At 44.0% G+C, this 27969-nt stretch overlaps 2 protein-coding genes across 8 annotated transcripts in view; one reads left to right on the top strand and one right to left on the bottom strand.

Moving 5' to 3' along the window:
• EFR3A (EFR3 homolog A) overlaps positions 1–27969 on the bottom strand; it is a 200544-nt gene that overhangs the window by 35508 nt on the left and 137067 nt on the right. For 3 of the 7 annotated variants that reach the window (XR_003793450.1, XR_003793454.1, XR_003793452.1), the window contains exons 25-27: positions 26720–26902; positions 18899–19123; positions 8983–9151 (exon numbers count right to left, since the gene is read on the bottom strand). The gene's annotated coding sequence lies outside the window, so the exon portion shown is untranslated. The remainder of the gene's footprint in view (positions 1–8982; positions 9152–18898; positions 19124–26719; positions 26903–27969) is intronic. The other 4 variants (XR_003793453.1, XR_003793448.1, XR_003793451.1 and 1 more) reach the window with 3 other exon arrangements.
• HHLA1 (HERV-H LTR-associating 1) lies at positions 15–27912 on the top strand. The gene is made up of 16 exons (XM_029222424.1): positions 15–446; positions 1543–1602; positions 4549–4608; positions 5684–5764; positions 6260–6343; positions 6714–6797; positions 11676–11763; positions 13412–13464; positions 13569–13661; positions 16125–16364; positions 18310–18558; positions 21268–21336; positions 21661–21735; positions 23430–23586; positions 26226–26308; positions 27869–27912. Exons 1-16 carry the CDS (start codon positions 263–265, stop codon positions 27910–27912), a joined length of 1704 nt encoding a protein of 567 aa, XP_029078257.1. The 5' UTR covers positions 15–262.

A 27969-nucleotide genomic window follows, 5' to 3' on the forward strand; every position in this document is an offset into this window, starting at 1 on the left:
CTGCCACTATGAGTCAATGACTAAGGAGGCCACAGGGATGGAGACCTACAAGAAGGTGGAACCTCCATCATCCAGGGCCCCTGAGTGAGCGTGAAGGGCAGTTCCCCACCAATACGCAGAGGGTACAGACTATCAACAAGAAATCGGCTTTTATGGCTGAATTAAGCCAGTGAGATTGCAGAGTTAATTTGTTACCTCAGCATAACCTCACCTATCCTAACTATACAATGGCTTTCATCAATTGTGTTTCCAATGACTCCCCATGCAGTATTCTCAAGGATATTCTGCATCAATGTGGTTAGTAATCCAGCTGGTTTCCTCCAAGTGCTTGCTTGCTTGCTTCCAGGTGGGCCAGAGTATCCAAGACATGCCAGGCTTCCTGCTACATGGTCCACTGGTAAGGCTGTGCATGGGCCTCGCATGTGTCCTGTCCCTTTACAACACAGGTGGGTCTGGTCGAAGTTCAAGTGTCTGTTCTGTATACTATGTTTGGGTATTCATTGTGCTTTAGAGAATTGTAGCAGCCAGCGTTTCAGCCCAGAATCCAAACGAGTTTGATAAAAATGGCAATAATAAATTCCCCATTTATTCTGTTGCAGTTGAGTCCCATTTATGCAACAGAATTATCTTCACCTCCACTGTTACCATCCTTATCCAAAGCATCATCTTCTCTTTGGTGGGCCACCAGGAGAGCTTCCCAAAGCAGCTCCTTGCTTCCCCTCTTGTCTCTCAATGATCCATTCTCCACTCACCAGCCTGAGCCATCTTTTCATACATTTCATTAAGCCACCTTCCCAATCCTCCCTCATTTCTCCCTCCTCCTCCCCAAAAGTAATCAATGACTTTCTACTTTTCTTTGGACAGTATCCTAAGTCCTTTATGTCCTCTACATGACCCAGCCCACCTCCCCATCGTCTACAGTCCCTCATATCCTTCATTCCTTATGCTCCATCACATTGGCCTTCTTTCAGTTCATAAAATAATACTCATGCCCGTCTCAGACCCTGGGCTCAGGCTGTTACCTGTACACAGAATACCCCCTCAGCCAGGTACGTCCTGCTCACACACTACTCGTCTTTCAGATCTCAGCTGAAAGTCACCTCCCAGGGACGGCTTTCAGATCCCTGAGATTAGATCAGGCTCCCTGTTCCATACACTCAAAACGTTTTCAAAGTATCTAACATTGTTTGTAATAATATCCATGGGTCTTAATTTCCTTCATGTTGGCCTTCCCAGCTAGACTATATAAGCTCCATAAGGATGGAATCTGTATCTATCTGCTCATATTGTACCAGCATCTAACACACACAACACCTATTCAAGTCTAGACGCTTAGTAACATGATCAACTATTAGTATTATTATAGTTAGTCAATAAATATTTAGTGACTAAATGATCGAATGAATGAGCAAACTACATGTGGGATTTTAAGTAAGTCCACATCATAATTTTCTCATCTTTAAAAGGATTATTTTGGGTTAAATTTTCTCTGATGTTATGTCTGGGTTATAATTTCTCTGATGAAATCTTTTCTTCCTTTAGAGTCTGCCTTTAAAGGGGAAGCCAAGAAGGAAAATGTCATGACCTTCCTACTTACAACATGTAAATGGGCAGGTGGTCCTTCTTAGTTTACTCTGTCTTCGGTAAATTCCTTGGCTTCTCTGAGCCTCACTTTCTCTGTCTGTAAGATGGAGATTGTACCTGTAGCTCCAGCTCTAACAGTCATAGCAATAGTTCCCATGAGCTGCTCATTGCTTTATGGTTCATGGTACACCCGGATTCTCATGACCTTATTAAATCCACAAAAACTGTGACCTTCTATTAGCAATAGAAGATTTCATAAAGGGAGATATTGTTATTTGACATCATCACTTTTGTAATAATCCCACCTTTCTTTGACTTTTTTTCTGATGGTATGAATTTGGTTGTAAAGCAAGACAATGAATGCAGGACAAGGTAAAAGACACAGAGAAGTCAGGCGCTGGGTTTCTGTTCCTAACGTTTTGGCAAACAAGCAGGATAATTTTTTTAATACTTTTGAATTTGGGGATGGGGAGTGGTAGCAGGAATCACTCTTTATGCTAAATTTTTTATTTACTTTTAATTAGTTAGTACATTCATATAGTTCAAAATGCAGGAGGTACAAAGGTGTAAAAGTTAAATGCTCTACCAGTCAGCCACTTCCTTCTCCAGAAGACACCAGTTGTACCAATTTCTTCTCTATAAGCAGGGTAATTTTCAGTAAATATTTCCCCTGTTTGGGTCTTTAATTTTCTCTTTAAGTGGGAACAATTCCTGTTTCACAGGTAATCATAAACCATGAAAAGCAATAAAATACTAAGCATGACTAAGTATGAAGAGTGCTAATACCATCTACCTTAAAGATACTACTATGGTGGTCATTTTATCCAAAAAGAGAACAATAGCTTTATGTTATCTGTCCAGCAATTTATCTGAAAAATGTCTATAGCATCCTATCCAGAAGTCCCTGCTTCTGGGGTATTTAGATCACACTTCAAATACTGTTACCAAAATCCACCCATGGGTTTGTAATTATAAAAAGAAGTGGTGGAAATAATTTTTCCTTAATGAAATGAGCAGTGTTAAGAAAGGCTCTTGGTTAGGAAGACTGCAGCCCAGGGCTCATCATTCGGATTTGACAGGTGTTAAGAATCCCACAAACCCAGCAGCTTATAGCATCCCTGGAGCTTGGCAATCCAGAGCCCAGATGATTCTGGTCCCTCACCCTGACAGAGGGCTCTGCTTCCTGGTCAGGTAACAGGTGAGGTCGGCTGGTACCTCCTACAGATCTCCCTGCAGCTGCTTCAGAGTAGATTGTGGGCGTCAAGGGCCCCTCAGTGTGCCTGAGAGGGGAGAGCCGGACGGACTCTCCCAAGCCGGGGGTGGGGGGGGGTTGTTTGACAGCTTCAGGCCTGCTTGGTAATAAACATCTGTCTCAGACTTCCTTTAATTGTATCGAGAACATAACCGCCACCTCCAGTAGCCATGTTGTGTTGTAAAGAAGGACATCCACAGACTCCCTCTACCTCTAACCCCAAAGCTCTGATACTTAACCAAAAAACCCGATCATCTGTGAAACGCCAAACTGACAACAGTTGACTGAACCTAAGTTCCAACAGGGTACATAGAAAGCAGAGGGAACAACCTAAATGTTCATCCACTGGCGAATGGATAAAGAAAATGGAGTATATGCACACAGTGGAATATTATGCAGCCTTGAAAAAGAAGGGAATCCTGCCATTTGCCACAACGTGGATAAACCTTCTGCTAAGTGAGATAAACAGTCACAGAAGGACAAATACCACATGATGCTGCTTCTATGAGGAATCTAAAATCGTCAAACTCATAGAAGCAGAGAGAAGAAAGGTGTTTGCCAGGGTCTGGGAGGAGGTGGACACAGGGAGACTGGCCAGATGTGGGATTTAGATACATCACGTAACATTCTGGGTCTCAGTTTCTCATCCTTCAAAGGTAGTATTGGATAAGATGAGTTTTAAGGATATTATAAATTGCTGAGGCTCTGCTTCCACGGTACTATTTTATTCATGAAAACTTTTATTTCAGTGTCTGGAAATAAAGAAGTTAAGAAGGAAAAAGATGGGGCTTTCCTTGGTGCAATGGTAACTAGACCGGTCCTAAATGCTGACTTACTCTGTGACACTATAACACATTTTTCAGCCTCTCTGTGCCTTGGTTTTTCCATCTATAAAATGGATATAAATCACCTTCTCCATTGGAATGTGACATGAAAAAATAATCATTGCAACAATAATAGTAACGGATGCAATATAAGTAAATGGCATCTAATCCAAAAGAGCTGACTTTTCAGGTTTTAGCTTCCGTCACTTCCGCAGTGAGGTCTCCTCCATCCCCCAGACCAGGTTGGGTTCTCTGACAGAGGTGCTCCCAGCATCCTGCTGGTCCCTGTTTGACACTCTTCTCGTGGGATTACACGTGAATCTCCCTCCTCCCTCTGAGCCACAGACAGTAGGCTCTGCAGCCGTGGAGACTCAGTCCCTTCCTGTTGACCTCTTTATACCAAACACCTACCATACTGCTTAGCCCTAGGTGAGTATTTATCGAATGAATAAAGAATGAATGAACGCCTTTGGTATTTCAAGATTTCCTTTGACACTGTCTTCTTTGGCAGCATGAAATTTGCTGAGTGGGCAAGTGGCCAGATATTCTGGAAGTAGGTTCTGCCCCTTCATTACCAGGACTCAGTTGTGCAAATTTAGGCAAGTTTCTTCTCCTCTCTGAGCCTTGGTTTCCCAACCCAGTAAAGAGATGGGGTGGATTAGACTCCCTGCATGGGAATCACCTTGTCCATTTATTAAAATATGCATTTATAGACCACGTCCAGTTCAAGGAGACTAGAATCTCAGGGGGAGGGGCCACAGTGCCCCCGGTGATGCGGACCTTCCCTAAACCGGAGGGCAGCTGCAGTACAGACCTCAAGGCGCCTCCAGCAACGTGGGGCTGGGGTCGAAGGCTCTACTTCTCTCCTGAAGCCTTTTCTCTTCCCAGTGTCTGGCCTCAGAGGAGACGAAAGTAGAGAAAAGGGGGTCGCTTTTCTGGATACCACAGGTGAGTACTGCCCACCGCACCCCCAGTGCTCCATGGGTGGCCTGGGCCGCTGAGATTACTTCTCCCGCCTCTCTGGACCTCCATTCTCACCCCCGCAGCAGAGCAACGGCATCCCTCCAATCCTCAGATTGCTTTAGCCACAATTATCTGAACATTAAGAGATGAAGAAGATAGTGTTTGCCAAAACATGAAGAGCAGCGTCAAGCTCTTATGTCCCCTTTGTCAACTGCTGTTTCCAAGTCTTCAGGGAATAGCTGGGAGAAGCAGTGCCTCTCCACTTGGCTGCACACTACCAGTATCTCGGCAATTGGATGGATGGATTTAGGTAGTAATGTCTGTGACACATCTCAGACCTATTAAATCTGAATCTCTGAGGATGGAGCCCAAGCATCAGAATTGTGAAACTGGAAAAAAAATCTTTCCAGTGATGCCAAGGGCCAGCCAGGATCCGAGCTCCTCTGTTTTTTTTGTTTTTTTTTTTTTCTCTTTTTACGGTACGCGGGCCTCTCACTGTTGTGGCCTCTCCTGTTGCGGAGCACAGGCTCCGGACGCGCAGGCTCAGCAGCCACGGCTCACGGGCCCATCCGCTCCGCGGCATGTGGGATCTTCCCGGACCGGGGCACAAACCCATGTCCCCTGCATCGGCAGGCGGACTCTCAACCACTGCGCCACCAGGGAAGCCCCGAGCTCCTCTGTTAGACAATGTCATTATTTATATTATACGGCACGTTGAGAACTCCTGCAATTTCCTAGGGCTTATATTGTATATTATACATAAGCATCTCCCACCAATCTCTACTCTCTCCAAATGCAGAGAGAAAATATTCCCTAAAATAAGCATTCCTTGTGTTTCACCCAAACTTCTTCTACCTACTCTTGCTTGTCACAGTATATGCCATTAGCTGTCACCTCCTGAGGACAGGAACTGCCTTTTATCTTCCAACTCCTTGTGCCCAGCACAGGGTGTGAGTTCATGTCCAAAGAGGAGGCACATCTTCCTCAATGTCGGAAATGAGGAACTTTTCCTTTTGCCAAGAAAGGCCTGCTGATGACGTTATCTTTGAATCTCTTTCAGAGCTGCCTGCAATGTCGGTTGATCTGTCTGCCCTTAACCTGACAGAGCTGGTGAACGGGATGCTGATCAGAGCTTTAAAAGGTAAACAATTTTTTTAAAAGCACAATCCAGGCCCATTTTTATCTTGTTCCTGCTTCGCCTCTGGACTCTCCACGACCTGGGCAAGACCCGTCACGTCTGTGTGTGTCTCGGGTCCTCTGTGTTCAGAGCAGAGGATGTGTGTCCTGCCTAACTCATGACGAGACTGAAAACATCCAGATGAAGTAGGAGGTTTGCCAGCATTTTGAGAGCAAGCTGCGCTCCAAACACAGCATCTGTGTAGGCATCTCTACTCATAACTATATTATGAGACAATTGCAAGAGTTTAAGGACAGATTAGGAAATATAGCCAAGGGACATGTATTTTTGCCTTTTTTGTTTGTTTTTGCTTTGCTTTGATTTTTATTATTTTCAGTGTTTATTATATTTTTATTTGTTCATCATATTATTAATTTCCATGATCAGTTTGCTAATTTCTATTACTGTTATTATTGTTAGTGGGCATTTACTGTTTCTTTATCTCAATGTTTTTGACAGATAGCAAGAAATTTTTCTCCTTGTTAAGTGTTACTTTCTACAGCTCCTTTGCCTTCCACAAGTTTTCTGTGGCCATTTACAACAGTAAGTGCTGGCTCTCCTTCCTTTTTTAAAAAAAAAATTATTTTATTGAAGTATAGTTGATTTACAATGTTGTGTTAATTTCTGCTGTACAGCAAAGTGACTCAGTTATACATATATACATTCTTTTTCATATTCTTTTCCATTATGGTTTATCACAGGATATTGAATAGAGTTCCCTGTGCTCTACAGTACGGCCTTGTTGTTTATCCATTCTAAATATAATAGTTTGCATCTGCTAATCCCAAATTCCCAATCCATCCATCTCCTATGCCCCCTGCTCCATCTTTTCTCGGTGGCGAGAATGGTAAGCGCTGGGTAGGCAGGCCAGGCCATGTGTCAGGGTTGCTATGTGCTTCGTTTCTCTTCACAGTTTCTAACCTGAAGACTGTGGACCCGGCCAAATTCCCCACACGGTGCTGCTACTGCTTAAACAACCGGACCAGCGATTTATCAGGTGGGTAGAACTCGCTTTGAGGCTTGCAGGCTGCCCTGATTTTGCTTGTGCCCTTTTAAATAAGGTTGAATTATTTGTTTTCTCCTTAGACTAAGATGAGAAAATGAAATGATATCTATTATGCTTAAATATGTGCACATCCATTGTCCTGGGAAGTTCCTTACTTGGTTTTCTACCCTAGAGCAATAGTTACATCTGCACAAAGGGGCAAGAACAAAAGGTAGCACTGTTTGAGAGCAAAAGCTGAGAACAACCTAAACATCCATCATTAGGAAAATGGCTGAATAGTCTACGGTACAGTCAAAGCTTGGAAGACAGCCATAGAGAATGCATAAATGCATGCGTGTACACATGCAAAGGCAGAGTGAGGACCAGAAAGGCCAGTGAGTGAGCCAGAGAGCCGTGAGAAATGAGCTCAGAATTGTGGGGGCAAGGCAGGAAAGGTGTTGCAGATCATGTAGAAGTTTATAGTCTGCCACAAGGTTTTCCACTTTTACTATGAATAAGAAGGAAGCCATTGTGATTGTCCACACAGAGGAGTGACGTGATCTAACTTACATTTTAAAAGGAGCCCTTTGGCTGCTTGTTAAAGAATAGTCTGTAAGGGAAGCAAAGACTCAAGGTGAAAAAGTCTTCTGCTTTTTTTTCCCCTCTCTTAACATAATATTAAAAATATTTTCCACGATATTACAAACTCTTTGCAAACGTGTAATGGTTACATAACCTATGAATGTGAGCATTTTCTTAGCTAGTATGCTGTTGAACTTTTGGGTGGATTCTAGGTTTCTCTTAATATAAAAAAAATCCTGTATTAGACATCTTCGTGTCGAAAACGTTTCCCTGTTTTAGATTACTTTCTGAGGATAGATTCCCCAAGGAGGAACTTATGGACCAAATGTTGTGCAAAGAGGATAATGATTATTGTTTAATAAGTACTGGATGCCACACTCTGCAATAAGTACCTAATATCCATCTTCTTATTTAACTCACCCTCTGAATCTCATCAACAAACTACCTTTGGGAGGGAAAATGTTCTTCATAATCACATCTTTCTCACCATCTATTAGCCTCGGCTAGAGGCCAGGTTTTGTCTGGTGTTGAGTCCCTGCCCTGATTGTGTGAAAGATAAAAATAAAATTTAAAAATTGGAGTCACATCTGCTGGGGAATTTTGTAATTCTGTTTGGTGAGCTGAAGTGTATTTTCATACACATGCAATGCTTATTTGAAAAGAATTGATCCATGGATCGTTACCACTGATAAAATAGCATCTTGCTCCCCTGGTAAACCATAGAGATTTTCACAAGGTTTAACATGTCACAACGCGCCTAATGCTGATTCCCCTCAAACTGCTACCTTGAGAGGCTGTACACTTTGGCCAACATCTTGCCATGGTTCAAAACCTTTGGGGAAGATGTGTTTGTGGATAATCTTCGGACATGGATTGTTTCCTGAATATTCTCAACTCTGATATATAGCCTTCCTCTGAGTGTGTTTTTCCTTAATGAAAATAGCTTAAATTTTCCTGATTTAAAAAATAATATATTGTGATGATAAAGTATATTGTGATGTTAATATATTGTGATGTTAAATTTTCTTGATTTAAAAAATAATATATTGTGAGCTTAAATTTTTTCTTTTTTTTTTTTTTTTGCGGTACGCGGGCCTCTCACTGTTGTGGCCTCTCCTGTTGCGGAGCACAGGCTCCGGACGCTCAGGCTTAGCGGCCATGGCTCATGGGCCCAGCCGCTCTGCGGCATGTGAGATCTTCCCAGACCAGGGCACGAACCCGTGTCCCCTGCATCGGCAGGCGGACTCTCAACCCCTGCGCCACCAGGGAAGCCCGAGCTTAAATTTTCTTGATTTAAAAATAATATATTGTGATGTGAAAAATAATATATTGTGTTGTATGGAAGGTATAATCAAAATATCAGAGACACCTGATATCCCAACATCCATAGGTAATCACATTACCCAAGGTGATCTAAGCCACCTCTCTCTAATTCATCTATCTAAGCCATCTGTCAACTACATATCTAACCCACCTCTCTAACCTACCTATATACTCCACCTACCTACCCCATTCATCTAGCCATCTATCTACCCATCCTACTGTACCTTCTCTATATTATTTAGAAAACAAGCTAGGCTATTATAACAAATGACCCCAAAACAGGGTGACTTACAGTAGGTAGAAGTTTCATGTGTGACAGTCTAGGTAAGCATACCAGGACTGCTCTGATGGTTTGATGGTTTAGGAGGCCAGGCTCCCTCTAGCTTGTTGCTCTGCCTTCCACAAGGTCTGGCCCTCGTTCTCATAGTCCAGGGTGGTTGGTCACCGCATTCACATTCCAGCTACAAGGAAGGGGAGAAAGGAACTGGAAGGCACGCCCATTCACTATAAAAACTCAGTCTGGAAACCTTTCACATTGCTTCTTTTCACATTCTATTGTCTAGAACTGAGTCACATGGCCACACCCACCTGCAAAGCAGGCTTGAAAATGTAATTTTCAATTATGTTAAACTACCATGTGCCCAACTGAAATTTCATGTTTTCTTACTAAAGGAAAATGAGAGGATGGATATTGGGAGACCGCTGTCAGTATCTACCATGTTTTCTATGAAATTTGATATTCCATTTTCAACTAATCAGCATGTCTTAAAAAACATTCCATTCAATGATATAAATATGCTTCATCCTTCATATGAATTCATGGTATTCATTGAAAGAATGTACTGTAATATAATTTATCTCCTCCTGATGGAAACGTTTTTTTTTTTTTACAATTATCAGCAATGCTGTGATGAGAACCTGTATACAATCACTTGCAGTGTTTGCCCAATTATCACTGTAGGATACAGTCCTCAAAATAGAACTGTTGTCTGACAGGAAGAGGATTTTGTGATGCTTCAAACTGCTAAAATTTCCTCTAGAAATCTTGCATAAGTTTACACTTTTACCAGTAATGTTTGAAAGTGTGTGTTTTTCCACACCCTCGCCAACACTGAGTACCAAGAGACATTCTTAAATCATTACCAATTAAGACAGACAAAAAGGGTTTTTTCCCTATTTTCTATTTATATATGAAAATAGTCAGAAATCATTCATCTGTGTGTTGCTAGTAAATTAGATAGTTCATATTTTCATCAAAACAAAGAATATCTTTGAGGCAGTGATAACTGATATCCTTCCAAGCCTAGGACCCGATTGTGAAAGCAGTTCTAAAAGGAGAGTTGACAAATGTATTGAGTAGGAGATTTGTATGAGCAGTGGTGGAAATTTTGGGAAGAATAGGAGCTTTAGCACAAGGCAGACCTCAGATAAAATTCAAGCCCTGCCACATGCTCTGGGACCTTGCGAAAGTTCCATCATTTCTCTGAAACTTGGGCAGAAACTGGACTCCATGCTTGGTGTCTGGGCTGCAAAGCCATGCTCATAGCTTCTATGTAATATAAATAGTGGATTGCAGTTTCTTGTCTATCTATGAGTCTCTCTCTCTCTCACTAATCTCAGCTTCGGGTAGGCAGAGATGGTGTCTTAATCCTCCAGTGCCTAAAAGACGTCTGGCATACTCCAACACTCCATGAATGTTTATTAGATGAATGAATTAATAAACAAAGGAGACTTTTGAGAATTAGAAAGAAAATAGATGGCATAAGTAATGAAATACTGCCCCTCTTCAGTTTCTACAATGTGACTATAAACAGATTAGTCTAAAGAGACATAAAGAAGGATGCCTACATTCTGCATGGCCACGTGTCCACACCTGTACAGGTGGCCCACCACATCTTCCTCTAGGAGACTAACCACGCACCCGTGCAAGTGTGGTAAGGTGGCATGTCACCATGGCTCCGGCTCACATAGGGTAGCGCCCACCTCCTGTTGGCCTTGCATGCTATACATTCCACTGGTTGTCACATCACATTTTCATGCCTCTCTGGGTTCTATATTTTCAATGGTCTGGGTTCTATATTTTCAAGTCAGCTTGCCCCTGACCCCAGCTCATAACCCCGTTACTGAGTAAAAGAAGCATTTAGACAAGGCACGACGGGAAACTATCCATGGGACCTCAGAAGCTTCTTTAGAAATTCACAGTTTGGGGCTCCTAGAATAAGTACTCCTTGTTTTAGAAGCCAAGAACTTACTGGGTCCTGGAAAACCATAACTGAACAGCAGAAGAGGAAGCAGCTGTGTGGGTAGGAAGTGCATTAGGAACTTTCATTGATCAATGGCACCCACCATGTCAAGACCTGTTCAGAACGTGCTCAGAGAGAAAGTCCTCAAAGATTTTATAGCTTGAAATGTTGTAAAATTATCTCAATCTCCTCCCATCAGACTTCTGAATGTGGAGGGCAGGAGAAGAGCTCCCTTGTTCTATTTTGTGTAAAGTCCTTGTCTCCTTTGATAGTTCATAGTTTATAATCCACCACTAAATTTGGTATCATTTTGAAAATCTGAAGTTATGTAAATTTACATCCCATGTCTGCAGGGCTGCTTCCTATCCAATGAATTTGGTATTCTAAATCAATTAGACGAAATAATGGGGGGGGAACAAATCAGAAAAACCATTATTCAACACTATGGTTTTGCAAAGCTCTTTGGTGCTGGCAGAGAAGGATCTGGGGTGGGGGGAGGGAAATGGAGGAGAAAGGAGATTATGATGGTGGATCCAAAAGTTTTCTGCCTGCCTGAAATCAAGCCTTGAAAAATAACTAGCAGTATTTCTTTTTATGATTGTTAATAATCCCCAATACACCAAACTAAATCAAACTTGTAAAATCTACTCTGAAAAATCCAAATACAATATACATTTCCCTTCAAGTCTCTGAAATTTAAACCAAGTCTCAGAAATTTAAACCTCCTCAATCTGTCTTACAGATTTCACAGCCCTACTGGTGGACATCATTGGAAATTCTACCAGCTACCTCACAGAGATTTTAAAGTCAACCTCCATCCTCTCAGGTGTGCTCATCTTGAAAATGCTTGGCAAATTTGAGATTTGGCATTCATCATGGAATAAAACCTAGTCAACTTCCCACCCCGATCCCTACCATAGGCCAGGCTGCCAGGAACTTTAATGTAAGTTTTATTTAGACAATCAGCGTGGTACAGTTTCAACCACCAGTATAGTATTTGAAGCTTCCATCTTCCTATCAAAGCTATTCCTGGGGTCCAAAGAGCTGGAGGAAGAATCCGAGGTTCAACACTGGAGGGAGTTAGGCAGACTCAAAAAACAGCTTCTACTGGACAGCTATACTCCCATTTTAAAGATGAGAAAACTGAGATTCAGAGAGGTTGAATATTTTGCTCAAGGTTGGCTCAGAATTCAGATTTAGATCTCTATGGAGCCTAAACTCATGTCTGACATACAATTGAGAAAGATACGCTTCAGTTATAAGGTGGCTTCATATAACCCGCAGGCAATTCACACTCCCCTGGGGGCCTACTTTGAAAAGCACAGATGCAGTCAATAGCCCAACTCTTGGTCTCATCAGAAAGGTGGTGCCCTACACTGTGGAGCAACTACTGTTTTAGGAGCAGTGCGGGAGGAAGAAAGAGAAATAATAGATACATTCAGGTGCCCGGGACTCTTCTAAGGGCTTCCCTCATTGGATCCTCACCACAGCCATATGGGGCAGCTACTGTATTTATCTCCACTTTACAGGTGAGGAAACTGTGGCACTGAGAGGCTAAGGAACTAGCCCAAGATCGTTCTGCAGAGATAGAATTCTAACCCAGGTGATCTGGCTCTGAAGTCCATGCTCTTGGTCACTATTAATACATATAGTAATAGGGCCACATTAACAAGAACCATTATTACTATGATGCCTATTTACTGAGCTCTTCTATCTGCCAAGCACCATACTTAGAGTTTCACATACATTGTCTCATTGGATCATCATAGCCATCCTACCAGAGATGTCCAACCACACAACCACAGTCCTTTAGGCAGCATCTTCAGAGACAAGTATGCTTAGGAACTCAGAAGTTTTCGGATTTTTGATGGGGTAATAGGGTGTCTACACTATACCTGACAGAACACCTCCAGCAGCATCCAGGACAGCTTGCCGTAAATCAGACACATTCATATTCATTTAGCAAAATGGTTCACCCTTTACACTAAGGATAGATAAACTACAATAGCCTCGCATCTGTCAATTCAGGTTTTGCCACTGAATGAGTCGGTACCAAACTCACACAAAAACCTTCCACCTTACGGAGATTTGGGGATTTGGAAAGTGCAAATAAGGTACTGTGGGATTTGAATTTTCCCCATTTTAAAGATAGGTGAACTGAGTCTTAGAGAGGTCAAGCAGTTCATTTATGCTCACTTAGCTAATCAGTGCCAGAGCTAATGCTGTAATCCTGGACGCTGACCCCAGGGGCTCTGCCCTTAGCCATTACCTTATACTGCCCCTTCCCTCCATCAAAAAAATGAAAACCAGAAACTCGGGGCTGACTGAAAATCAGGGCTCCTAAATAAGGAGTTAGCTTTATTTTCCTATAGCATCCAGAGCTAGAGATTTCCAGCTTAATTTTCATTTCAACCAAAGACTTAACAGCTTCAGGCCCATTGCTAAGTCCTGTTGTGTCCTGGTCTGTCTTGCGGTGAGTCAACTGAATGAATCTGACTGCACCTTCATCTGTGTGATGTCAGGAAAGTCAGGTGAACCACCAGCCATTCTTTGACAAGCTCTCTGAGCTGAGAATTAAACACAGCCCTCCAGCAGGTGAGCCCGAGATTTGACCCTGTTGGTGTGGTTCTTGCAGGAAGGAATCTTTCTGACTTCTGGGAGATGGCGGAAAAATCTCCTGTTATCAATTACACATTTACCAGCAGCATGTCTGGTGTTCTGGGTGAGTGTAACCCTCCCAAACTCCTACTATAGAGTCTCCAGACCAGGGTCCCAGCTAGCAAGCTGAAGACTGAATGCTGCCCTCAGGTATTTTATTTAGCTGTACTGTGTTAAAATCAGAGGATTTCATCATTAAAATTTTTTGAATTTCTAGATTTTTTTTTGCAAAATATCGGGTAGCCCTGGACCCTCCCCCTCCCCCATGGCAACTGGGGTTGAGTTGCCATCCTCCCCATTAGGAGAGACACCTTTCTCCTCTTTTCCATAGCCCTCACGTTTCCCTGTTGCCTTGCACTTTCTTCTCATATAAACCGCCTGGTCTTTGTAGGTATTTGAATTTGTGACCCTGTTGTAGACATTGCCACTCCATAATACTCAGACCGTACCCAACCATCCTCTACCCCGCCACACACATCTACCCCTCTTCCTGCCTTTTCTCTGGCATCAGGTGGCATTTTTTGGAACCACCTTAAAGCCATCTCTCTCCCCTACACTTATGGGTCATTTCTAGCTGAATAAAGTTTCTGGAATCTGGCTGGTCTTCCAAGATCATCAACTGTTGCTATGATTATCTTAGTTAAAGTCCTTGTCATCTATCTTTACTATAACAGCCTCTGAACCAATCTCCTTTGACCTAGTCTCTTATTTCTCTGAAATATCCATCCATTGTCATAAGAGTGATAAAATAATTAGGTTATGTCTCTTCATTGCTCAGAACTCCTAAGTCAGCAGCAGAGGGTCTGAAGTCCTTAGCATCGAGTATACATTTGTCTGTCATCAAGCCCACCCTACCTACTCTCTTTTACATAAACCTTCTGCTAAAACTCCACTGAAATCCCTGCCCTTCTTGCAGACGGCATACATCTCCATGCCCCTGCAACTTTGCTCATGCTATTATACCAGAATGGAACCTCCCTACTTCTCCATATTTCAGAATCCAGTTTGTCTGTCAACGGCCAGCTCAGCTGCTGCCTCCTCTTTCCAAAAACTCCCCCGGTCAAAATTAGTCTTCTGTCTTCTATGATTCTACAACACACACTTATAAGTCATTTGGACTGTTACTCCAGGTTGTATCACAGATGGCCTCATCTGTGTGTCTCCTCACTGAATCATACTTGAAGGCAGAGACTGTCTCCTTCATCTCCATAGTCTGCTTTCCCCTCAGTGCCTCACACTGTCCTTTGCACATAGTAGGTTCTTTATCCGTGTTTACTGGAGTGAAATGAAGTTTACAATCAACCTCCAATTCCACTCCAGAGGGCTGCCTTGGTTGGTATTTATTGTAGGGCATGTCTTAGTTATGCCGAGGAAGGAACTTCAACTGTATGGAATAAGGCTGCTTGATAAGGAGAAGAAATGGGCATTTGGTGATTTGGTGGGTTCCCCTCACCTACCCAATTCTGAGGACAGATCTGAGGGTTGAGTCAATCTCACTTCTTCAGAGAGTCCTTTCATGACTTTCTGACCCCCAGTCTCAATGATGTCTCCCTTTCTGTGCTCCTGTAAAGTTTTCCCAGCAACAACTGCTTGAGAAGAGAGAACATATGAACAAGTTGACACAAAGTTGATGTGCCTGATAGCCAGTCACCGGCTGAGTGACAGATGGATTGGCAGGCACTCAGTCCCACGTGCATTAATCTGAGAGCTTCTGGTGCATGTGGGGTGATACTGAGCTCAGAAGTAAGGCAGGAGAGAGGAAATGAGGCTGCAGGGCCACCTTCTGCAATTGCACTGGTTGTGCCCGACACACAGTTACCTGCCAAAGGGGCAAGTAGGGGCCGAAATCCCACCTGTCTGCAGGCCAGGCTTTGTCCACCCAGAGGAAGGGACCTTATGGGCTAGTGAGAGCCTGTCCTATCCTAACATGCAGCCTCCATCCCCTAAGCCTTCCCGAGGTAGGCTTCATGAACACTTGGACCGCTTCCTCCTGCTCCTCATGGAGAATCCAAGGGCACTGTGTAGATCTCCTTCTGAATGAAGCCTTCCTTCTGTCTCTGTGGGGGGCCATCTTTCAAATGGGTTTCTTACTGGCAGCCCCTAGTTCCCCCAAATTTCACCTCTGGCCCCTAGTCAGACCCACAGGGCACATGAGCAAACCTAATCCCTCTTCCTGGGACCAGTGCCAGAGCTGTGGAGGGGTTGAGGGTTGTGAAGTGGGCAAGGACCCTGACAGGATCCAGGTTCTGTTCAGGAAACACCTCAAGTGTCTGATGCTTTCTGGCCTGACAGCTTTGCATTCTGTGCACATTGCTTTTGCCCATGGCATTTTCACCCCTCGATATTTTAGCTTAATCTGTCATTCAAGGAGAAACCCTCCTCTTGGTGACATAACATACTGCTCCGAGTAAGGTTTGAATCTCTGCATTCTGTATATTTGCTGTCCAGTGACCTTTCAGTGGCTCGACAGTTCTCTGTGTGCAAAGTGTCAAGCATAGTAAAGCTGCCATTGACTGTCTCCTTGAATGTGCAGCTACCAGGGGGACGGCCCTGACTTCACAGCTCACACCCACAAGCCAGCAAACACTACCAAGGACGAGCCCCCCACGTGGATCCCAGAACGCTGGAGTGTCTGCTCTGAGAAGCTCTCCCAGGACAGAGACAACTCCTCCTTCAGAGGGAGAACAGACCACGAACACAAACAAGCATGCTGAGGGTCACAGCAGAGCCCCGGCCGCCCTGGACGGCGCCTCTCCCACCCTCCCAGACTGGGGTGAGATTTCTCACCCCGTCCTCTCCTGTCCTGTTTCTCCCCGCACTTCCGTCTAGGCTCAGATAAATACGTGAAATCCTTCCTTTATCCCTTCTCCACCAACCTCTTTGTTCAGCAGCCCTTTAAGAAGAGATAGATGTGAACCAGTATGGGTATGATACCTATAAGCAAAGGCAACAAATGTCACTGGCATAATGTCTTTCTAACATTTAATTTTATAATTTTTTTAACATCCTGACTTCTATTTATTTTGCTTTTTTTTTAACATCTTTATTAGAGTATAATTGCTTTACAATGGTGTGTTGGTTTCTCCTCTATAACAAAGTGAATCAGTTATACTAGTTTAAGACTCACAGGAAGCTGCAAAAATAGTACAAAATTCCCTCATACTGTGCACCCAGCATCCCCCGATAGTAATATAAATGTGGTATATGGTAACATCAGGTATTTTCATTTTAACAGAGCAGGTAGCAATATCTCTCCTGAAATTCACACTAAATGGTGAAATGCAGTCAACATTTTATGGCAGGCAGGGTTAGGTTAATTTGTAGCTGGCTGGATAATGTTGCCAAGAATATATTAATGACTTGATGCCAGTTTAAAAGGCTGCTGCTGCTGACCTGCTGAGCAGCTCTTCTTTTCCCATCATCTTTGTGGGCACTGATCAGTGGTGTTGTCACTGAAGATGTAAAAGGCATGCTTATCCTATTTGGAATAAGATACAACCGAGCTAACTCTTCATTAAAAGACGATTATGTCTCAATGAGTTCCAACAATGGACCACAGTCATCAGAATACATTCATTCATTCATTCACTCATCAATACGTATATTTAATATCAGACCCCAGGCTAGCTGTCAAAAAACACAGCTCTAGCAATGTTCCCTTTCCTTCCTGAGCTCTCAGATCTGGGAGAGAGACATAGACAAGTAAACTGATAATTATTATCCAGCCTACAAAGAGCTATTGTCCTGGAAAGCCCAGAGAGGGGGCTCCCCTGAGGAGCTTGAGAACTGATAAAAGTCAAGCAGACAGGGAAACAGGAACGAGGAAGAGGAATCAGATTCACTAACTAGAAATTTTTTAGTAATATATCCACATCAAGACAATTATACAAAATTAGAAAGCTTTCCAGTATAATATGAAAAAAGATGTGATTGCCAGTGGCAAGAAAAATCATAAAATATCTAGCTATCACTCTGAGAGGGAAAGTGCTAGTTTTGCATGAGAAAAACTACAAAACTTTCAAGAGAGGAATAAAAGCATATTTAAATAAATAAAGGGTTATACCATGTTCTGGATGAGAAATCGGAATAGTTTTAAAATGGCAACTGTTCCCAACTTATAGATTTAAAATCCTCCCAGGGGATAAGTTTTGTACAACCTGAAAAAAATGTATTTTAATTCTTAACATGGGAATGAACGAGTGAAAACACCTGGCACTTGTTTAAAAGACCAGTGAGGGAAGACTTGTCTTAATAACCGTCCTGTGATATTGTCAGTCAGGCGTCATCATTATCATCACTGCCATTTCAATGGTAACGCTGAGAAGAGTTTAGTAACTTGCCCCAGAGTTCACAGCATGGAGGAGGTGGGGGCAGAACGTACACCTCCAGGTCCCCTTACCTTAAACCTTTCCACTGTATCACATGACTAGAATCAGTATTTCTTAAATTTGACAGTGTCCACTGTCCTCTGGACACACACCCTAGCTGATTGTTCAGTGTCCTAGGAATTTGGAGAATTTTTTTAAATTAGTAGTTGGGAAAACAAAGTTTAGTGTGGTTCCCTTATTCCAATTCAGGGTAGGGTTGAAGTCCCTGGATTATCTATATTATGCATGCGCACTGCATGTACCCTTTGACTATATGTCAATGTCTTGTCAATTTTACATCTGGATCAAAGCAGTCAAGCAGTAAGTGTACTGTTACTGTCACTTATGCAGCTACCAGGAAGGTGGCTGGAATTCCATGGGTGACAGCCCGCAGGCAGGCATGGGCTTCCACACTACCTGTGCCCTGGGCTCAGGCCACCAGTGAGAAAACACCTGGAGGTCTTCCCTGGGAAACACGTTCCTTCCCGCCGACATCTCCTGCAGAGGCCGAGAAGGCCACGAACACACGGAACTTTTCCGAGACTCCTGCCAGGACAGCGGCCATGCCTGACAGCCCACCAGGGACCAGCCCAACCTCAGGTAAGAGAGGATGCTCGCTCCTACGCCACTAATTACATATACAAATATAGTGATAGGCACATTAAAAGGTAATCATATAGTATGAGGAAGGCCTGAGCTCTGAAAAACTGTGATTCCGATTTTGTGTTTGTCTATGTATTTATGTGTGTATGTGTGTGCGTGTGTGATATAGATACACAGAAAATAAAAACTAACCAAAATAAGACTGAAAAGAAATTCACAACATGTTAACCTTGACGATATCTGGGAAGTATCAATAGATAAGATTTGATTTTTCTTCACTTCAGTGTCATGAATTTTCCAAATTTTCTACTCCTAGGATCAGACAAAAATGGTTTACCTGTTTTTAAAATCACTTCCTCTGATCTCTGCAGCCAGAGGCCCTTCTTCTATGCTTCTGTTTTCAATGGATCGTAACATTCATCACTGCTGTGCTGTTAGGGGCCATGAACTTGACCTTTCTCCCCTCTGGACTATGCTCTCTTTAAAGGCCTGTGTCTTTATTCTCCAGTTCCCATGAAACACAGCAGACATCCAGTAAAAGCTTGCTGAATTACCTGAATTTCTGAAGAAGTAGAGAGGAAGAAGTAAATGAATTTCAAAGGGTGCAAATGTAAAGTCTTAACTTTAGGTGCAAAATCTCAATTGTACAAACAGGTCTGGGAATGCAACTGATAGCTTAAATCAGAGAAACACCTGACATAATGGCATCGGCAAAAATACAGGCTAACATACTTGGGTTTGGCCAACAGGCAACAGCAGCCAGCACAGCCCTGAGGCTTTGAGCTCTGGCCTTTATTTCAGACACAGTAGCTTTGACATCTTGACTCCACCACTGCTGTCTCCTTAGGCAGTTCTTTTGATTTCTCTGAGTCCTGGTTTTCTCATCTTCGAAATGGGGAAGGTGATGCTTACTTCTCAGAGTGGCTGTGCTGATTCAGTTAAGTGATGTCTGTAAGGTGTTCAGCTCCACACGGAGCACCTTGGAATCATTCAATCAATGGCAACGCCTACTGCCCTGTCCTACTGCCCCCAGGGCGACAGCGTAGCAGCCAGCTTCAGGACACATGCTCAGGAGGGTAGTGGCAAAGCGGATGTCAACCAGAGGAGAGCATGTGTCTGCTTTTGCCCTCAGCCCCTTGCAGCTCTAACCCTCTGTGATTCTGCAGTCATTTAGTTAAACTGTGAACAGTGACCACAGACGAGTCAGCTCTGTGTTTGGGTTAGAGTTAAGGCTGCTCATCTTCCAGAACTACACAGAAACACACCCAGGCAGCGAGCGTCAGCGGTGCCTTCTGTATTCAGGGGCTTACAGTCAGTGCCTGGAGGGGAATCCAAAGAGGATGCTGAGGGCTTCCCTGGTGGCTCAGTGGTTAAGAATCCACCAGCCAATGCAGGGGACATGGGTTCAAGCCCAGGTCGGGGAAGATCCCACATGCCGCGGAGCAACAAAGCCCGTGAGCCACAACTACTGAGCCCATGAGCCACAACTACTGAAGTCCGCGCGCCCAGAGCCCGTGCTTCGCAACAAGAGAAGCCACCGCAATGAGAAGCCCACGCAACACAACAAAGAGCAGTCCCCGCTCGCCACAACTAGAGAAAGTGCGCACGCAGCAACCAAGACCCAACGCAGCCAAAAATAAATAAATAAAATAAATAACAACAACAACAAAAAACAACAAAGAGGATGCTGACCGGCTCTGAGAAAACGACCAGGTTGCCCCCTGGAGTTGGGCGTCCTGCCCATAGTTATCTGTTTGTAAATGTGTCCTGCTGCCCATCTCTGCTACTGAGGCAGTTGAACTCAACGTTACCACACCCACCATCCTAGCAGAGGAGCCTAACGAGGAACAAGCAGGACTGCCACACTGCACTGGGTCCAGCCCAGGCTCTGAGACCTCACCCCACCCCTCCACATCTTCCTTCAGACTCCAGCCATAGCAAACGGCCTTCCACTCACTTCTCTGAGTCTTTGCTTATTACACACTTTCCTCTGCTTGGAAGGCCTGTTCCCCTCACCTACGGCTATGCTTTCTCCATCCCAGAGAAGACGTCACCTGCCCCATCCCCCATCCCCACGCTCATGTTGCACTCCCAGCCTCACCCCTTTCCTTTCCGCTTAACCACACGAGGGAAAGTGCCTGTTTCCTCTTCCTCTCCCTCATTTTCTGTAAGAAGGCCGCTTTGCTGGTTTTGCCAGAGGCATTCATCTCGACAGCAGGCTCGCTTCCCAAAGCGGTCCTTAAATCAGGACTTCATGAAGAGGATCAAAAGAATTGTTGAGATGAGCCCACATTCTATCATGATGATGCTGGGCAGTGTATAGGGGTGGGGACGGAGTAAGTGTGCACACCAGACTCAGGCGAATGAAGAGCATCTCGTGTCCTCTTTGCCTAGGAGCACCGTGCTGGGACGTGGCCCATGCAAGTCCACTCCTCTCCCATTTCATACCAGTGTTAGCGGGTTTCCAGTGGCACCAACACACTGTATGACAGTTACTGATGGGACTTGCCCATTTCCTCCTTAACATTGGGGGTGCCTCCATTGTAGAGTCTATTTCATACTCGTTTCTGCAACCTCGGCAGCCCCCAGCTATCTGGCTTGATAAGCAGCAGTGGATGAACAGGGCAGGACTGGTGGCAGGGGGCCTCTTCTGCTCATGCATCCTTTGAAGAAACTCAAGCTCACCTCTCTCTCCGCTCATCCCAGGCCCATTCACCCCTGGCACACAGACTCCAAGTCCCACCAAGGCTCCAGCCCCCAGATATCCACAGGCAGGTAAGAATGTGGCCCTGGAAAGAGGAACCCAATACCCCAGGTGGAAAATATTGTTCAGGGGCAGGGGCGTGACGGGACGGGGGTGCCTATAGGCAGACTAAGCTTGTTATTGTATTTTATTGGTTCCAGCAGGAGGAGAGCAGGAGAACTAAGTCTTGCTGTGCTATTAAATCACCCCAGGATCTTGCATAAATCACTCTCTTTCTTGACTACAATTTCCCTATGGATTTATAGAACTCTTTAAGATGCCATGATTCTCCGCTCGTGTGTATACCCCAGGTCCATTTCATTCTGACCTTTGCGAGGCCATTGTTGTCCTTGCAGGTGATCTCCCTGCTGCGTGGCCCTTTATCCCTGGAGAAGAGCGAGCCCTCGTCCCAGGACCCCACCAGGTTTCAAGTACGTACCAGTGCCCTGTCGCTCCTATAGCTTTTGTTTGTTTTGGACGAAGTTGTGTAGTATAATAAAAAGAGGTTTGTTTGATAAATTTAGATTCAGACTGCTGGGATTAAACCCTAGCTCTGCTATTTACTGGTGAGGTAACCTCCTGCGCTCAAATTCCAGAATTCAGTTTGCTCCGCTGTAAAGCACGAATAATAACATTTATCGTGGGCACTAAAAATGTACTTTCTCTGCAGCGTTTTGTATGGGGTAAGATAATGTGTGTGGAAGTGGTCTGGAACTGGAGAGCTCCATATAACTTAATTCAATCAACTTTTTTTGAATGGACACCCATTGAGAATGTGCTGTACACCTTGTAAACGGAAGCTGTTCTTACAATGAGCATGATGTTAGCAGAAAGAGGGGAAGGAAAAAGGGATGACTCCAAAAGTCCATCCCCAGCCACTGGGTGCCATTTACTTCTATTCCCTGTGAAAGGACATTCCTGGACACTTCATTCTTACAGAATTCTAGGATCCCTCTCCTGGGCTTGGATGTGGGTTTTCAGCCCCTGACAGAGGCGCATGACTTGGAGCTTCTGTGGTTTACACTGCATTTTTCCAATTTTTGGACGGCAATCTCTCCTTTTTTCCTGTGGAGCCAGTTTCCATGAGAGAGAAATGGACACAAAGTGAGTCCTTCAAAGCCGGTTGAGTCCTCGGGTCCTTCCCACTCCTAGATGCCTTTCAATATGATTTTCCTGAACGTTCCTGGACCTGAATGTTCTAGTCATATGTCAACGGGGCATTATTAAATTGCTGGACCCTGCACCGTCTCCTTTTTCATATGACCTAAGATCTGCCTCAGCCCCATTCTCAACCTGCAGTGAATGGTGAATGGACCTTTCAGACACAAAGACGTGATTATGCTACCACAGGAAATTATAGCCCTGTTTTCTCCAGGTTCTAAAGAAACACAGGAGTGGTGCAGATGGGGGCAGTCGTCAGACTGAGCTTTAGAAAACAAGTTGACTATATTTATCCGTATCTTTGTCTATATCTTTATCTGTATCTATATCTATACATCTATCTCTGTATGGCTCCATCCATCCATCCATCGTTAAAGCCAACTAATGAGAAATATAAAATTTCTCATTAGAACTTTTATTTTTTTATTATTATTTTTTTTTACCAGCTTTTTATTCGGTAGAGTTGATGTTTCACAGGAGATGTTTTTTTGTTGTTGTTGTTGTTGTTTTGCGGTACGTGGGCCTCTCACTGCTGTGGCCTCTCCCGTTGCGGAGCACAGGCTCCGGACACGCAGGCTCAGCGGCCATGGCTCATGGGCCTAGCCGCTCCGCAGCATGTGGGATCTTCCCGGACCGGGGCACGAACCCGCGTCCCCTGCATCGGCAGGCGGACTCCCAACCACTGCTCCACCAGGGAAGCCCAGAACTTTTATTTTTAATAAAATTTCAGTGAGACCGTCTCTGATTTCTTCCAGGAACCAGACCCCCTCCTTTCTCTACCTATCTCTGGGAAGTCTCACAAGCAGCTTTACCAGACATGGTGAAGCAAGGCCATGTTTACCTGTTGGTCTCGAGCTACCTGAGATCAGGGGCAAGACAGTATTCACTCAGCACAGTCCCTAACAAAGGGAAGATGCTTGCTAAATTCTTGTTGATGTGAATGGTCTGGGATTGCATCTTCTAGGGTGTCCTGAGCCGCTCCTCAAGGAGGGCGCCATGACCTCTGCTCCTCTCACGCTGGCCGTCCAGAAGCTCAGCCCTTGCCTGATGGAGCTGTGCCGCTTTTTCCAGCAATGCCTCTGCATGAGCCAGAAGAGAGACCCCAGGATGGAGGCAGTGAGGTAACCTGAGCCACTCACTGCTTTTTACATCCAGTATTTACAGGCTTCTGATTCTGCTTGACTCCTCTGCAGGCCACTAAGTGATGAGGCATTAAGTAATACACACACAGATGACAGGGGTACCTCAAGGAATGCACACTCCAGTGAGTCCTCTATTGCACTGTCACCTCCTTGAGAACCAGCATGAAACCTCATTCATTTCTGGGTCCCCAGAGCCAAGGGTGGGCCATGACACAGTCAGTGCTCTCAAGTTGACTTGTGTTGTGTCACATCTGCTGGAATCATTACAGAGGGTTTTGAGTGGTCCCGGAACCCCAATGCCCTCAGCCTGGCACGATTTGCTAGAAGAGACTAATCAGAGGTTATGTCCACCTAAATTCCAGTTTTTTCATAAATCCCTAGCAGTCATTTGCTGACTCAATAATAAAGATGTAAAAGGAAAATTAGAAGGCAGACCTCATCTTATATTAAGAAGGACTAGGTGTGGACGTTTTCCTGCCCAGGAAAGCTGACACACTGTCCTTTCTTCTGGGATTTATCCTTGGCTGTAAACCCAGAGCCAAACAAGGTAGATGAATATTTCTGCTCCAATAGTAGGAGGCCAATCTCTCAGATCTTTAAAGTTATTTTCAAAGTCTACTTATGAGATCTTTCAGCTTTTTAAATGCCCATTATCCATGGGCTCTGAGCCCCAAGGTCAGGTTGGCAGCCTTTTTCCATCACTCTTTTCTGGCCCTGGTCTTGGATCTCCCAATCAGAGTGGATGCTTCTTCCACCCAGAGAGGGAGATATGCAAGATTCGCAGACCTGAAGGTGTTAGCCAGCAAGGTGGAGGCACTTCTCCACAGCACAGGCTGATCCTAAAGAAGAGGACATTTTGCAACAATACTTTCCTACTTGATCAGCCCACTATTCCTTCCTTCTTTCTCTATCTATCGAGCTCTTTGTATCAATGACAAGTGTCAAGTCTCCACTATGTATCAATTTAACACTGAGCAGAGCCAGCAGGATATAGAGACAAATCAGAAATAAACCCAGAAACTGAGGATTTCATAGTTGGGGGGAATAAATGGTCATAAACACACATTAAAATATGACATAGTAAGTGACAAAAACAAGTCATGCACACAGGCAAAACCTATTAATCTCATACCCTTGGAAGAAAATCAGATTTGAACCATCCATATTCCATATTTGCTGGAAGGATAATGAGGAAGGCAGAAATTTCCAGAAAGAAATTTGAGTTTAAATTTAGAGAAATGAAGCATCTGTAAAGCTGAGCTTAACCCTTCTTTCCCCTTTAAGTTAATAGTGAATTGTTCTATAATCGTATAGTAAGCATTGAATATGGGATAAGAATAACAGAGTAGGAGGCTGGCATTACTCAGTGTGCTTGTTGAATAGGACGGCCCCTGTGGTCAAAAAAAAAATCGGGGTTTAGTGGGGCAGTTGGCCATGTGAAGAGACAAATTACAAAGAAGTGTGACATGCTATAGCAGATACAAGCTCTGCTATACAAGCTCGTATAGCAGAATACAAGCCATGGGACCCCAGAGGAAATAACTAATAGGGCTTATGGAGGAATGGGAGTTTGTTGGGCAAAAAATGGGAGAGGCCACTCCAGGCAAAAAAGGTGGAGAGTGAGAGGCAGACTGGAACATCTCAGGACCACGGAGAGTTCCAGGTAGCTACAGCAAAAACAGGAGGCCACTGTGCTAGCATATGTCCCTATTCAGGAAACCTTGCCCTTCCCAACATCTACTTGGGTCTTGCAAATGAGTTTTGACTTTTCCCAGAGTTCCAGCAGCAACATCTCTGTGCTTCGGTTTCCAGAGTTTTATAGTGTCCTGTAAATTGAGGGTGACAGAACCTGGGAAATCTTCACAGCCAGCTTTACATGAGCAATTGGTCGCTCCCCAGAATACGCAAGAATCACAGAATGATACAGATGGAAGAGAAGTTAGAGAATATTTAGCCCAACCTCCTCATAGCTCAGGCGAAGGACTGAAAGGGAATCGGATTCCCAAGAGTCCTATGTGAAGCCAGTGACACAGCCTGTCCTGAAAACTCTTCTTCCTAATGACATGTGTGGCCTTTTCACTGAAGCCTTTTGAAGCAATCCCTGCGGCCACCAGCCAAGAGCAGGATATTATTTTGCTAAGTATTTGCTACATTGTTGACTATAACAGCCCTGCACTTTTACTCCACCTCACACAAAAATAAATAAATGAACATCATCATTGATCCAGCACCTATGATAAGCCCGGCACCGTTGGGGAACTTTGCAAATGTTATCTCATGTCATTCTCAGGATACCCTATGAGTGTAGATTCTATTATTGCCTCTTGTTTATATATGAAAAAACCAAGGCCCAGAGAATTAAGTAATCAACCTGAAAGTCATACATTCTAGTAAGTAATGATGGTAGAACTAAAAATAAGTCTTTCTGACTCTGAAGTCTAAGCTTTTTCCTACTCAGACTCATTCTCTACCTCTCCTCCCACAGCCTATAAACATGGAGAGGGAGTTCCTTGCTATGAATAATTAGCCATTATGACTTTTTTTTTTTTTTTAGTATGGTTCTCTTCTTATAGCCACAAAGGATAGTAATTGCGTTCAACCCTGATTTAAATCTTTAGGTATTGTCTCGAATACTATTCCTGGTTTCTGAAGAATGCAACATACATCTGTCAGAGGGTGAAAAGGGTGTTCCACTCACACAGTAAGTACACAGCCGGACTGTATTGTAAAGCACGTTCTATGAAAAGGTTCTAGAACTCTGAGTGATGTTCCTGCCTTAGCACGGGGTCAGTAGGAGGAAGTATAACTCATCTAGTGATCATGAATCCTAGACAAAAAGAGCCTAGGGTATTTCTGAATCCCCTTCACCTAACAGTTTGAAAAAAAAAAAAAATGCAGGAGTCAGCCCAGCCAAACACTGTTGCTTTCTCTGTGCTCTTGGGCAAGCTTCTTACCCTCTCTGAGTCCCCATGTAAGCCAAAAAGACAAAGACAAATGAAACAGGAGACACTCACCATGTAAGCACTCAAATTCCTGACCAAAGCAAAATGTATACAAATAATTCAAGAAGAAGACGGCAGCTTGAAGTGCTAGAAGTGGATGTGTATGGTACCTCCGTCCTCGTCCTCATGGCATCTGAGCCCCTTTTATTCTCAGAGATGCCAGACATCTTCTTTTTTTCTTCCACTCCTGCCGACAAAAGTGGCTGACGTAGTCTGTCCGTTCCCAAAACCAGTAGTTTGGCCATTGTATTGTGCCACCCTCCTGAACTGTCTGGTCAAGGGACTCTGGCTTTCTGAAAAGCATGGAACCAGGCTGAACTCTGTGAAAAATCCTTTCTAAGCATGACCCAAATATAAGGCAGGTGGTCATACGGCCATGCTTTACATAACAACAAACAAACAAAACACAGTTTAGCTGCCCAGCCCTTCCTTGTGGCTTTTGAAGAATATCAGATGAGATCCACGATGACACTTTTAGAAACTCTTCTTATTCTTTTTGCCCCTCCATTATCTCTCACCTCCCACAAGCTACCGTCTCAAAACCTCTCTTTAGGCTTCATTTTCCAACGTATCGCTCAGTAACTTTCCTAAAATCAAGCTTTCTGGCTCTTTCTCTGTTTCCATATATCTCCTCTGATTATTTTCTTTTCCTTTTGCCTTTCACTTTTTTATCTCTCAAACACAGCTTCCTTATTTCTTATACAAATCCATCACCCCCCTTCCGCTGTCTTTTCCTTCCACTGTCACCTTTATTCTGCATCATAAAAGCCAAGCATTTGGACTGGGGGTGTTGGAGGGGCTCAGTAGTCAAAAATAGAAATCTATTTACCTGGTGTGGGGAGAGGGAATAGGAAATCTTGCAAACTGCTTATTGACTAGCTCTTCTATTGTCCTCACCGCATTAAAATCTCCACACAAACGGCATTTTACATTTACGGAACATCATAATGAGTTCAGATTAGCATTGTGCAAACTGGGGAGATGAGGTTGGTACAGCTGGGTGGTAGAAAAACATCACTGGGCAGAGACTGGGGAAATGAGGCTTTGCTCTCAACACGACTTTCCTGCTAACTAGCAAGGTGGTCTTGCACAAGTTCCTTCATTCTCTGACGTTGACTCTGAGTAACACCCTGTCCTGTGCACTGCCATATACTGGCCCCCTGGGAAGAGCCTGAGCCATCGCTGGCGCTGTCAGAATTTATGTCTCTGTAGCATTTCCTTCTCCATACCATGAGTTCCCTCTCTTTTTTTTTTTCCAGCCTTGAAACAAAAATGCCTCGAGAATATCTGCAAGTCTGTTTGAGGTCTTGAAAAAGCAATGGGACCTAACAGTAAGTTGGGCAACATCTGTTCACCCTGG

Source organism: Monodon monoceros, unplaced genomic scaffold (genome assembly GCF_005190385.1).
Source record: "Monodon monoceros isolate NGI ecotype Baffin Bay Population unplaced genomic scaffold, NGI_Narwhal_1 Super_Scaffold_14, whole genome shotgun sequence".
NCBI lineage: Eukaryota > Metazoa > Chordata > Mammalia > Artiodactyla > Monodontidae > Monodon > Monodon monoceros.

What these genes read in the sequence shown, in the direction of transcription:
- HHLA1 (XM_029222424.1), top strand. Translation starts at nt 263, where the DNA reads ATGCAGTATTCTCAAGGATATTCTGCATCAATGTGGTTAGTAATCCAG. An exon ending in GTCTGGTGTTCTGGGTGAGT is followed by an intron (nt 13,662 to 16,124) that starts GTAACCCTCCCA and finishes TTGAATGTGCAG; the next exon opens with CTACCAGGGGGACGGCCCTG. An exon ending in CCCAGGATGGAGGCAGTGAG is followed by an intron (nt 23,587 to 26,225) that starts GTAACCTGAGCC and finishes TTAAATCTTTAG; the next exon opens with GTATTGTCTCGAATACTATT.